This window comes from Protopterus annectens, chromosome 8.part1 (assembly GCF_019279795.1).
Source record: "Protopterus annectens isolate FY-2018-M chromosome 8.part1, PAN1.0, whole genome shotgun sequence".
Lineage (NCBI taxonomy): Eukaryota > Metazoa > Chordata > Ceratodontiformes > Protopteridae > Protopterus > Protopterus annectens.
In genome coordinates, this window is record NC_056742.1 from 269,556,639 (window position 1) to 269,570,470 (window position 13,832).

A 13,832-nucleotide genomic window follows, 5' to 3' on the forward strand; every position below is an offset into this window, starting at 1 on the left:
CTAAAAGCACAGCCCTCATCTCCAGTACGTTTATGTGCAAATGAGCCTCACGTTGATGCCAGATGCCTTGAACTGTCTTCCCCAGATAATGTCCCCCCAAACTATCTGGCAAGCATCCATGGTCACTGTGGCTTGTGGTTGGGGAGGAATAAAGTGACAGCCTTGAGACACCAGGGGAGAGTGACTCCACCACTGAAGATCCTCTCTGCATGAATTGGTTATCATAATCTTGTGTGTCATTGGTAGTTCTAGAATTGACCACTGCATTGAAAGTAACCACTGAAGAATTCTCATGTAGAGACAAGCTAAGAGAGCAAGGACATCTGAGGTAGACATTTTGTCCAGTACTTGGAGAACTAGTTTGGCAGAAACTCGTTTCCTTCTGATCAACCTCCTTACATAATACCAAAGGTCGTCCACTCTGTGTTGTGGAAGTTTTGCTATCATCCTTTTTATGTCTAACTGTGCCCCTATGAAAACCAAGTTCTGAAATGGCTCTAGAGCAGATTTTTCGTAATTTATGGTAATTCCTAGAGAGGAACATAGTTGTAAGGTGTAGTCCTTGGCCTGTAGCAGACAATGATGCCTGGTCAGGGCAGTTATGACCCAGTTGTTCAGATATGGATACACCCGGAAATCTTTGACGTCACAGGTGAGCCGCAACTACTGCCATGCATTTGGTGAACACACCAGGGGCTGTAGTGAAACCAAAGGGCAGAGTTTGAAACTGGAAGTGAGTGGCCCCTAACCAGAAGTGCAAGTGCCTTCTGGATCGCCTTTCCATCTGTATATATGGTAGTACACATCCTGAAGGTCTATAAAGCACATCTAATTGTCTTTTTCCAAAAATGAAAGTATTGACTGCAGTGTCACCATCCGGAACTTGCTCTTTTTCACAGATTTGTTTAGAATGCTGAGATCCAAGATGGGTCTCCAGTCCCCTGTTTACTTTGGGACAAAAAAAGAATATCAAGTAAGTTCCAAATCCTCTCTGGTCTGCGGGGACCTCTTGGATTACTCTTTTTCTTAGCAACTTTTGAATTTCTAAGGTTGCTTGTTCCTTTTGACTGGGTGGAACGTCTGGAACTGTTTTGTTTATAGGGGTGGAGAAGGGAATGATATAACCTCTGGATATTATGTTCTGCACCCATCTGTCATTTGTTATTTTTAGTCAGGTATGAAGGTGCAGTGACAATCATCCCCCGACTGCCTCCAGAGGCGGACAATGGGGCACACCCTCAGGAGTGCTGAAAGGGTCTACCAAAAAAAGATTCTCTGGAGCCCTGATTCTGCAGGCCTCCCTTGCCACGAGGGCTGCGTCTACCATTATTGTTCCCTCTCTGTCTTTCGGGGAACTTTCACCTTGTGTGTCTTGGAAAGACCTTTGTGATTTTTTTGAACCACATCTTTCCACTACCACTTTGACCTTTGGGGAAGGGTCTAGTGGATGTGAGAAACGTACTCCAGTGGCAGATAAGGTCTTACCTTCCTGTTCACACGTGGTGAGCGTTTCTTTTACTTTGGGCTCAAAAAGAGAGGAGCCATCAAAAGGGGCATTTATAAAGGAAGACGAAGGGCTCCGTGAAATCGCAAAGGTGCATCCAGGCCTGCCAAAGATGCCTGAACCCACAACCCTATTAATTCCATCTGCTACATATGATATGAGTCTCATGGAGGAATTTACAACAGAGTTGAGGGTGGTGATCTGAGCAGTTACTTTGTCTGCCGCTGCATCAGCTACAATTGGAGGGAGTATGACAGTTTTTAATGGGTCTCTCTGTAGCCTACTAAAATGAGTCAAGTAGTTCAGTGACCATAAGGCAAAGGCTGCTGATGAAAAGACGTGTTTCCCATACCTATCCCATGGTCCTAGAATCCCTATTCGGGGGGTGGATAGTGGAACTGGCGTCAGATAGTACCTTTTTAGTGGCCGCCGCCACGACCATGGCATCAACTACTACACCTGTCCAAAGGGGTGGTGATATATTCATTTGGCCTCCTAGGAGTCAGCTCTATGGAGTCTGGGGTCTCCCAAATCTTCTGAGAGATTAAATCAATAAGCTCATTGGAAGGAGGGGTCCATCCAAGAGGTGGAAGGACGAAACCTGAAAGCCTTCAAATATATTGACTCCTCAGCTGATGGGCTTATGGACTGCCAGTCACCTCTCTGTTTTAACATTTCCGGGATGTCTCCAAAGGAGACATCTTCAGAAGGTAACCGTGGGGACCCTTCTGCATCAGAGGTCAGTATCAGATGCGACTGACTCTTCTGGGGTGTTCTTGCAAATCCTCTTCCAAGGGACTTCCTCAGTGGGGTAATCTGGGGAAGTTTTACAAGGGGGAAGTACCTTGCTGGGAATCCTGAGGCCTGGGGTCTATACAGTCCTATGGAGGAGGTACATGAGAAGGCAAAATCACCAGCCCAGAACTGGAAGGAAGATCCTGGATAGACTGTGTCTGAGACTGGGATGTAGTCATTACCCTCCTCATAACCTCAAAGGCACGCCGTTCAAGAACATCCCAGATCTGACAAAAAAAAAGTCATCAGAGCTGAGAGAATCTCCATCACAGAAGACAGAAACTCTGAGGCAGATGAGCAGAAGCACTCAGGGCAGACATCGGATCTGAGGAACTCATGGGTCTAGGATCTGAGACAGACACCAGTTGGACATCTGAATCTTGTGGCTCCGAAACCAGGAGACTGATCAGAAGAGGAGCAGGCACTTACAGGGAGGACTTTGTTTAATCCCATGCCTTTGGGTTTGGATCCAGGAATAATTTGGCCAAGGCTGGTGTCTTCAGAAGCCTCTGCACTACCCTACCCACATCATCATCAGACAAACTCTTGGTAGATAAGGTAGGCAGATCTGGACTTTGTCAAAGAGAGAGATGGGAGCCGAGAAGGTACAGGCTCCAATGATGGAGAACGGTTCCGATATCAAAATTCAGTAGGAGCCAAAGAGGTCAGAGTCAAAGGTTCAAGTTGCTTTGAAGACCTCTTGGATCTCATAGCAACTGGCTGCTCCAAAGAATCTGTAACAGACAGGTTAGGAACTTTTTGTTTCGGGTCCGAAGCAGACTTTGGAGTCGAAGAAGGTCATTTGTGTGACTTGTCAGATTTATCAGATGTCTTAAGCAATCCTTTTAAGATGAGCTTATTTTTGCACTCCATAAGAGCCCTTTGATTAAACTCATGACAAATGGAGCATGACTCTTGTAGATGTAATAGCCTCAAATAATACACAAAGTGTGTGCATCACTTAGGGGCATCTTCTTTCCACACTGCTCACATTTCTTAAACCCCATGGGTTTTCCCTCTTGTTTTTGAAACTTAATTCAATAGTTTAACAAGCTACATTAAATAAACAAGCTAAGCAAGTTAAGGGAAAATTAACCCACACACACACACACACACACACACACACACACACACACACACACACACACGAACGCCCTGTAACTTAAACGGACATTAAAGGAGTTGAAGAAAAGGTATGTTTTTTTTTTTCTTTAAAGAAAATAACATCCTCTAATTTAAATGGACGTTGAAAGGGATAGAGAGAGAGAACAACACTCGAGCAAACAAATGTCCTCTAACTTAAACAGACACGGGAAGGGGAAAGTATGAAGGGAGAACAACACTCACACTCAGAAGATTGCCCTCTAACTAAAACGGATGTAAAAGGGGTAAGGAATGTGTAAACTAAATATCAGAGAAAAAAAAAATTTAAGTAAGAAAATAGTAGAAATATAAAATAGTTACTTAGCCCAGAGCTTCCTGAGAGGACCATGTCTTTCACTGAGCAGCAAACGAGATCTGAGGGAATTAGAGAACTGCATTATGGTTACAGTAGAATGCCCACAAGCTTTGCTGAAGGCCTCATGCTTTTGTAAAAGGCCGAGACAGATCCGATGGATCGGATCCAACCCACAAGTAAGAATAAAGGTGAGACTGACAACATCACATTGTTTGTATTCTTTTAGCCTTATATACAGGTCAGGTGCATTTTTATCAGCCAGAGAAGTCGTGGATGATAAGTAAAGAGTTGAAGGATTTTTTTGGGAGGCAAACAGGGCAAGAGTTAAGTGGGATAAGTTGTACCTGTTCTCACTATCATAAAAGCTACTGATGGGTGACTTGTGCCTCAGATACTAAGCTTCAACAGACCCTATTCTGACGGGCCTAGTATACAGTCACAAGTTTATAGGTGTTATTATAAACACCCACTCAATGAATTTTAGTTTGTTTAACAAAATAAATGGAGCTTGTTGGAGGGACGGGCATGTATCACAGAGAATACTGCTTCTATGGAATTATCTTCCTCTCCACATATAAATTACTTCTCTTACTGTAGTAAAATGTAATTTGGAGGAATGGTAAATAACCACAAATTCACTCCTTGTTTATCACCCATATCCCTCACGGACAGGAGAAATATATCCTTGTTCGGCCCATCTCTAAGGTTATTCATATGCAAATTATAAGGGGAATGTACATTACCTTGGGAATGTAAGACTAAGCTTTTTTTAAGATTCTCACAGATCAATATCCTAGGAAGAACCCATGAATAAATAAGTTGATTCTCCCCATAGGGCAAAGTGGTTTAGGATTACTAAATTTGAAAGAATACTTAGAACTATGCAGTTAAGGTTCATACATGAAACTCAAGCAGAAGGATATAAATCTAAGTAGAAAGGGATAATAATGAAATGGGGGGGTCATGAAGTAAAGATACAGTAGAATTTTGAATGCAGGTCCTTAAGGAGAGTAACAACAATATACAGAGTATTACATCCATTAAGTAGCTGAAAAGATCTAAGAGCAAGGCCAAGACAGTGATAAAGAAAGGACATTCTACCAGTAGAACTGTATTCTAGTAAGGGTATGGAAAATGGACACGAGGGGCTGGAATTGACTAGAGGGCATTATCAAAGGAACCAAGGGATTGGGAGCAAATAACCACAAAGGGGAAAGTTAACAGAATGGTGAGGCCAAGCAGAATTTTGAACTGCAGGATAGAAACTGCCTTTTCAACTAGGGACTGGTACAGCAGGTTAGACAAAGATAAAGGGTAGCTAAGTGAAAGCTCAGCTTTGGTAGGGTTTTTAGCTGAGCCTATTAACAGAAGCAGATGATAAAAATGGATAACTGGTATACCATATAAAATACTGCTTGATAATTAGTAGCATCAATAAACGCATGTTAGAAAGATTGTAAAAAGGTAACAAAGGCGATTTACAAAGAAACAATAGGAGGACATATGCAAGGCTCCCAAGAATACAACAAAGTCCAAAAGGTCTAGGATTTTTGCAAGGAAGTGTTTCCATAGTTGTTTTTATACTCCCAAGCACATTTCAGAGAATTTTTCCTCAAGTAGACAGCGAACTAGAGGTATGATGGATGGGAAAGAGACAGGTAATTGGGAGCATGTTTTTTTTAAATGTAATGAGCTGTCAGATATTAAAAATCCCTGTAGAGTACTTTGTCAGAAACGCTGGGAGACAGAAAATGATCATAACTGAGAAAATGGCTGAGCTGGGCTATAGAATCTGAATTGCACAGAGATAGTAAAGCTTTTCCTAAGTTTAATGGATACCAAAAAGAAATTTCTAGAAAATGGAAATCAAAATCTAAACCAGCTGTAATTGAAGTATTTAATTTTATTTTTATTTATTTATTTCTTTAACATTTATTTACCGGGAAAGTCCGACTTGGAATGAAGCCACTTTTCAGCAGAGGCCCGTGGAGAAATGCTCCAGATGCATGTCTTTGTAATGTGGGAGGAAACCGGAGCACCTGGAAGAAACCCACACAGATGCAGGGAGGACATGTAGACTCAGCACAGAAGGCACCCCACCCGAGAATCAAACCAGAGAACTTCTTGCTGTGAGTCGACAATGCAACCGCTGCACCACTGCGCCGTCCATTAACATTGTAAAGGAGATGGATAAAAGAACTGGATGTGGTATGTTAAAAAATTTAAATAGCAAATTACATAGAAACAAATGGAATTTATATAAATAATACATGCAGGACAATGTTCAGGAAGAGAAGTGAGGTTTAATCGAAGGCAGGCAACCAGCAATATAAAATGCTAGAATTAATGAAAATTGTTAAAACAATAATATATACTGCATGAAAATAAAACTAGAAATGTTACTATGGTTTGTTTTCCTTTCCATTAATGTGTGTATACCAAAGTCACCAATTAAAAAGGGATGATTTAATAAAAATGTTAAAATCACTGTAACATAATCAAAACCTGCTGATATGATAGCTAATCAAACCTGCTAATATGACAGAATGAGAATGGTTTGCATTAACTATGAAATATACTCTGTCTGTACATCAAACACAGTAGTACAGTCTTCTTCTTCTTTCAGCTTTCCCCGGTTAGGGGTCCCCACAGTGGATCACCTGTCCACTCATGACTGGCAGTGGAGTTTTACAGTGTCGAGTTGCCAGCCCGGTGCCCAACCTTCTATGGAAGGCACACACATGCACACACTCGCGCTTAGGGCCAATTTAGAGTGTCCAATCCACCTACAGCATGTCTTTGGGATGTGGGAGGAAACCGGAGCACCCGGAGGAAACCCACGCGACCACAGGGAGGACATGCAGACTCCACAAAGAAGGCACCCCAGCCGAGGATCGAACCAGAGAACCTCTTGCTGTGAGGCGACAACAATAACCGCTGCACCACCGTGGTCGCCCAGTAAATACTTTTAAATCACACTTGAGTGGATGGGAAATCACAAATTCACTCCTGGGGTATGCGCTATAGCTCTTATTGACTGGAGTGGCTTATACATTATAATTCTACTGGGTTACTTAGGTAAGCTTCTCAATGCTCACCTAGACCTAAGCTTGAGTAACTACCTATCAGCCTATGCATACTGCTCATTACCCTCTGCTGAAATATGCATAGATTAGTTTCTCTGTATCTTAGTTGGACCTCTGCTCCAGGAACTTAACTTGGCCTACGACATAAATAGGACCTACTGGAGAGACAGATATGCCTCTCAGACGTTGCCACTCCTCTGGAACAGGCTACCAATTCACATCAAATAAAGCCCTTCTATGACCCTGTTTAAGCACAGCCTGGATGACTGGATGGGAAACCGTAAACTCCTGCTGGGGATTTGACCTATGACCCTCAAGTTTTGTCAAGATCCTTTATATTGGGTTTCTCTAGTATTATATTGGGTACACATGGCTAGGCTTATCAAGACCTTTGGGTCAATAGCCCAGTAAACACCTATTAACCTTTGTACCTGCCAACCATTCAGCTGCCCATTCATTGCATACATGACTGACAACTGTGGTGCTCATTCACTCTCCAAATGGTTGAGAGTCCCACAATTCAACTGTTCCTCTACTGAGTGACAGTAAAACTAAACATGCCAATCTCCCAGGGCAGCCATGAGAGAAGTTTAAACACTTTCCTAACCCTTTCTCCTGCTGGTGATGTGAGCACCCACATCATTGCTTAAGCCATGTCTGCCATGCCATGGAAGCATGCACCATCCCACACAAGTACCTCATATGGGCTACCAGCTTGAGTGGCCATAGCCACAGTCCCACCTGATTCATGACTTGCCTCAGGAAATGGCTGCATGCCTCCACCTCGGAGTAACACATCCATCAACTGGGAGCAATAAAATCAAACCTTCATGGATGGGTGCGCTAACAAAAGGTTGAGCCTCTACCACTTTTCACACCATCTCTTCCAGTGCTCGAACCATTATGCAAATTCCAGTTATCCGAGTCATAGTCACGGCTTTAGCCCTCTTTAGAGAATAGGCATCATGTATATCACCACCCTGACTGCAGGGTGTTAAATGTACATGTTATGCCTGCTGAAAAAATAAGTCTACAGCTTCACTGCCATGGTGCTCATGAATCTTGGACAGAGAAAAGAAAATGGTTGCTAAAGTTTATGCATACTAAACACCACTTTGCTTTTACCGAAAGTAAAAATTTTAAACAGTAAAGACATAAATGAAAAAAATCGGGGGTGGGGATGGGTTTGCACATGTATGCAAACCAGAAAATGCATAAGCAACAGAGAGATTGAGACAGGCACATACAGGCAGTCTGTCAGCACTCATTCCTTTCACAATAAAAAGAAAGGGACTCTAATTTCTGGCATTACTGACGGACTTCTTCAGTGATTTGCTGAAAAAAGGATCATTCTACATGGACAAAACAGCATTATCTGGCAAAATCAAGGTCAGTAAAAAGTATGGGGGCAGTTGCAATGCCATGCATTCTACAATTGTTTTCCCTTTCATTTGCTCACAGTGAGACAGCGAAGGTATATTCATGTAAAGTGACTAACTTCTGGAAGTGTGCGTTTATGTGTATGGGTTTGTCTGTGCTTCTGAATGTGCGTGTGTGTGTGTGTGTGTGTGTGTGTGTGTGTGTGTGTGTGTGTGTGTGTGTGTGTACGCATGCACATGTACGTGAGTCGACATTAAACGTTTACATAAATTATATTTTTGGATGTAAAATAATTCTTCCAACAACAATGAAGCATGCTACAGCAAGTTTAAAACATTAGGTGGAGGAATTATTTTACATCAAAAATATAAAAAAAATACATAGGGTATATATATATATATATATATATATATATATATATATATATATATATGTATATAGGTCTACCTGAAAAAGCCGAAAGTTGTAAACGCCGAAGACGAGAACACCGACACCGGAAGATCGACAATGGAAAAGACAAACAGTTGAGAATCCCAACGCTGAGAACACCGACATGTTAAGGTAAGTGTGCGATAGGGACGGATGTTAGGGTAGGGTGCGGGTCAGGTAAGTGTGCGATAGTGACGGACTGTAAGTTTAGGGGCGGGTTAAGTGAGTTAGGGTTAGAGTGTGGGTAAGGTAAGTGTATGATAGTGACGGACTTGAGGGTTAGAGGCGGATTAAGTGAGTTAGGGTTAGGGTGCGGGTAAGGTAAGTGTGCGATAGTGACAGGGTTAAGGGTTAGGGGCAGATTAAGTGAGTTAGGGTTAGGGTACGGGTAAGGTAAATGTGCGATAGTGACGGACCTTAGGGTTAGGGTTTGGGTTAAGGTTAGTGCATAGATAGTTGTGTATGTAAGGTTTAGTGTAGGTTTGTAAGGATTTTGGTGTGCTTTGTTGTGTGTGTGTTTTTCGGAAAAAGTATTTGTTTTGTTGATTGTCCGGATTGTGGTTTGTCGGGCATGTAAAGTTTCGTGTTTTTGAACTTTCTTTTTTTTTGGTTTTGTCATGTCGGTTATTTCGTTGTCAGTGTTTTGGCGTGTCAGTGTCATCAGGTAGACCCATATTGTGTGTGTATATATATATATATATATATATATATATATATATATATATATATATATATATATATATATATATATATATACACACACACACACATAAATATATATACACACACATACATATATGTATATACATATATATATATATATATATATATATATATATATATATTATATATATACACACACACATATATATATATTAACACATAATCTATTTTCCAGGTGTAATAATGCCTTCCAGGGTACGTGCTATTGAGGAAATAACACTCTTCCAAGGGTGTAGAGCCCCCCCCCCCCAAGAAGGTGTCATTTCCTCAGAGACATGCACCCCTGTCAGGCATTAATGCTTGCATGTCATACAGCTAGGGTATGTATGCTTATATTACTCAACGAGGTACTGGTTGACACATTTCTAGGCTCTAAACAGGCAGACACTAAGAAAAGTAGTTTCCGCTTTGGGTCTAGGTAGCCTGCAGCAACCCCACCCCCAACAAGGGACTATGCTCCAACTCTAATCTTTTCTAAACTTAACCTTTCGTGGATAATACATAACATAGGGAAAAGTGGTATAATCTGTTCACTATAGCTCTATGCATGACATGTATCCATTATTTCAACAGCAGTTTTTGAGCAGATATTATTTTTAATCATGTGAACTTTCTAAAGAGTGTGTCTTTAAATATCAGCACAAAATTTCTGCACTTGTTTGCTTGGTCTTTGTTGAAAATCTACCTTAAAAGGTGGCATAAACAAGTTAGATTTTTTAATTTCAATCCTGAAAATGCCATTTGTTCTCCAGCCAAAGTCTGTCAGCTTTTACATGTGCTAATACCGTGATTTAACAAACCTCAGTTAATTGACAGTGGGGAAAGCAACATTTCAGCAAATGCCAAATAGAAGGGCAGGCATGTCTGAAGACCAACAGTTATCTGTGTAACTAGCCCAGCTGACTAACAGCATCAAAACTTAATTTTAATCCCAATTTCATAATTTTTAAGAATCTCAAAGTGATTAAACAGCTTGACATGCAAGGCTACTATTACTAACAATAATGTTCAGTCTTCAATGTAAAAGCCAAAACAGGAAGTGATTACCTCTAAGCCAGTTAATGTGGCTCCCTTATTAAAAAAAATCCACTTCTGCTATATGACGGTGTGAACTGCCACTCGTATGTTGTGTGTGTGGGTGTGTGTGTGTGTCTAGGTATGTAAATCATGCCAATCTGCCTGCATTAGGAAAGAGAAACACAGAAACACTTCATAAGTCTGCCCTTTCTGCCAACCCATGGAGTCACGCTTCAGAGCAAACCTCAGCAACTGCAGTGTAGGCAGGTAGGGAAGAAAATGAATATCTAGTGGACCATGTTTCTTCTGTATTGAAGAAATGAAAGCACTTGGTGATTTGTTGAACCACAGTAGTAAAAAAGAGAAAGTCCTCCTCAGCCTAATGGATAAAGATGGGTAGACATCTCTTTGGATCCACAGAATGTAACAATGACATCATAGCATGCAAAGATATTCTGCAAGAAAAACACTTAAAAGGTAATCCATTTCAATGTACCATATAAACTTCTGACTCGCACACAGATACCACATGTGACTGGTGTAAAGGTTCTTGGAGTGTTGATGATGACTTCATCACTAGCGTATTACCTCAAAAAAGGTGTTGGTTGGTGCCCTTTTGAACTGTGCTTGTCTCTATGCCATGTAAGACACCCAGAACTATGGAAAATGTCCAGGGACCTCATTAATAAAATGGAAGTTTGAGAATATGACTTTTCTCAATTACACTACTCATCTGGTAATATTCGAGTACATAATTTCTTCCTTAAAAGATCTAGATTTGACAGGATTGTCTTTCAAGAAGACAACAGTTAAAAATTAAGGCATTTAGCTGTAAATAAGTTATTGATCTGTGTGTGATTCTTACATTTTATGCTATTTCCCTGGGCTACCCCTGGTAAATAGACACATACACACACACACGCACACATACACAGACACATACACACACACACGCACACATACACAGACAAAGACACACACACACAGACACACAGACACAGACACACAGACACAGACACACACAGACACACAGACACACACACACAGACAGACACACACACAGACACACACACAGACACACACACACACAGACACACACAGACACACACACACAGACACACACACACACACAAAGACTGTCTCAACCTAGTACAACATGGAACATAAATGATGGTAAGTTACTTACAGACGATGCCATATGTTCCCTCACCAATCCGATTTAGCTTCTCAAATTCCTTCACACTTCTGCACCTTCCCAACTGTAAAAACAAAAAACAAAGATATCGTATTACAAAATTTCTAGCATAAAATACTCCAATTTTATGGCACTTTTCTTATCTTTCTCAGCTAAGCACAATGGAATGTCAAATTCCTACTGTCACGTAATCCATAACTATAACTAAACTGTAAAAGGCCATTTTATATTTGATATTCATCTTCCAAAATGAATAACTTTAGGTACAGCATGAAGTATACCAGGATAAGTCAGTGTTTTATAAAGTGAAAATGTGCACCACCTAAAGAAAACAGTGAGCTGTAACGATTAACCACGCATAGTACTACTAGAGACAAAAATGAGTGGGTATAGGTATACATTGCCGAGAATTATTTAATTAGCTGCCCACACCATAACATATGCAGATTGTGTATTTTTTTTTCTAAATTATTTATATGTTAATGGGGGGGGGGGGGGGTTGCACTGATCTGAATCCCGTTTTAAGGCATGTTTCAGGCCAGAGGTAGTAACATTAAAATTCAGTACGATGGACTTATTTTATAACATAATTCAAATAAGCAAAACTTAGAATTATCACATACAAATAAAGTAGAAATTACAGGCTGTGTAAAGTTAAAGGTGTTAGATCAACAGGACAGAGACAAGATGTCTATCTGTGATGCTACTGACCTGATTTCAAAAACAAACTGGGGTTGCTGGTGAGGGTCGACCAAAGAAAGGACTGGCAACTTACTCTCTTACTTATGTCATAAAAATATGTGGATAGTTCAGATATGCATATACATGAGTTAACCACAGTGGTCTGAAAAATAAGAAAAGCTTTAGAGCACTAGTTAAAAGTATGCTACGCAAAATAATTTACACAATTCAGCAGCACTACCTCTCATAAGCATGAAGATACATCAGGATAAATGCAGTGGTCTGAAAAATCAGAAAAGCTTTAGAGCACTAGTTAAAAGTATGATAGGCAAAATAATTTACACATCAGTAAATAAAGGTATGCATTATAAGTCTTCTGATGTGAAGGACCAAACATAATGCATATTAGTTCAGTTTATGGTAAAGTATCAAAAGAACAGTGTATTAAGGGAAGGAAACTTTGCTCAAGGTTAATATAAAAAATGTGCATTAAGTGGAATCTTTGTTATATCATTAGCAAGTGTCTAAAGCTGTCCAGAGAGGATCTACTTCTCATATGACTTGAAAGAATTTCATACAGCAGGATCTGTTTTACTGACAGTTCTTTCAGTCTGCACAAGAATAAAACCAGGCCTTTTGACCACAGGTGTATACAGAGTTTGTGATCTTTGTATGTACTTCAATGAGGCAAGTACTGTTGTTGTTGCATCTTTCGGCTTTTCCCGGTTAAGGGTCGCCACAGCAGAACTCTGGTCCGCTAATGATTGGCAGTAGATTTTTACATACGGACTTGCCAAGCCTGACGCACAACCTTCAACGAAGATATGCCCATTCACGCATGTCTCCACGCAGAAGACGCTTTAGCTGAGAATCGAACAGGACGTCTTACTGTGAGGCGACAACGCTACCGCAGCACCACCACCGCAGCTGACAGTTAATAATTTCAAAACAAGACCGCCTTTTTTATATGCAGGGGAGGTAGTCACTTGAAGCTACACTAGGTGATTCCCATTTTTGAACATTACACACATCAAAAGAAATAGCATACAGTAGACAAGAAGTCACGCTGCTCAATTTTTATACAGCTCATGGATGTACACAGTAGAAGGAAAAAAAGTAAAGAGTAAGAGAAGTTTCAGACCTCAGAACCTTTTGTGTGGGCTTACTGTGCCCATGGTATAAAAATCCACCAAGTGGTGAACTGCAGAGTATACAAGTACTTTTAGCAAATATAACAATCTCAGATATTCTTTGAGCATAGGCAAATTGTACCTACAGTATAAAGAATATAGCAGTGTGGAGTGATGCCTTGGAACAACAATTTTCATTGTACTGCAGATTATAATTTTTTTTTTTTAAATGCAGGCCCAGTGGCTACATAATCTATACCTGGTTGCTGTGGGGTAGCTGCAGTGAGAGGTGGAATGGTCTTGGGCCCAGAGCATGTTTTAAGGCACTCCAGTCTGGGATCTTCACTGTCAAGATTCTTCATGAGTCTAGGAGTAACTGTGGGCTTTTCTGTTCAGATTATTCCTCTCTCCAGGTTCTAGGTGGCAAAGTCAG

General features: G+C 40.7%; 1 protein-coding gene across 2 annotated transcripts in view; it reads right to left on the minus strand.

Annotated features, from left to right (window-relative positions):
- CDK10 (cyclin dependent kinase 10) overlaps positions 1-13,832 on the minus strand; it is a 957,465-nt gene that overhangs the window by 917,746 nt on the left and 25,887 nt on the right. For both annotated transcript variants that reach the window (XM_044081866.1, XM_044081865.1), the window contains exon 2: positions 11,580-11,652. In XM_044081866.1, the coding sequence (XP_043937801.1) occupies positions 11,580-11,652 (73 nt within the window). The remainder of the gene's footprint in view (positions 1-11,579; positions 11,653-13,832) is intronic.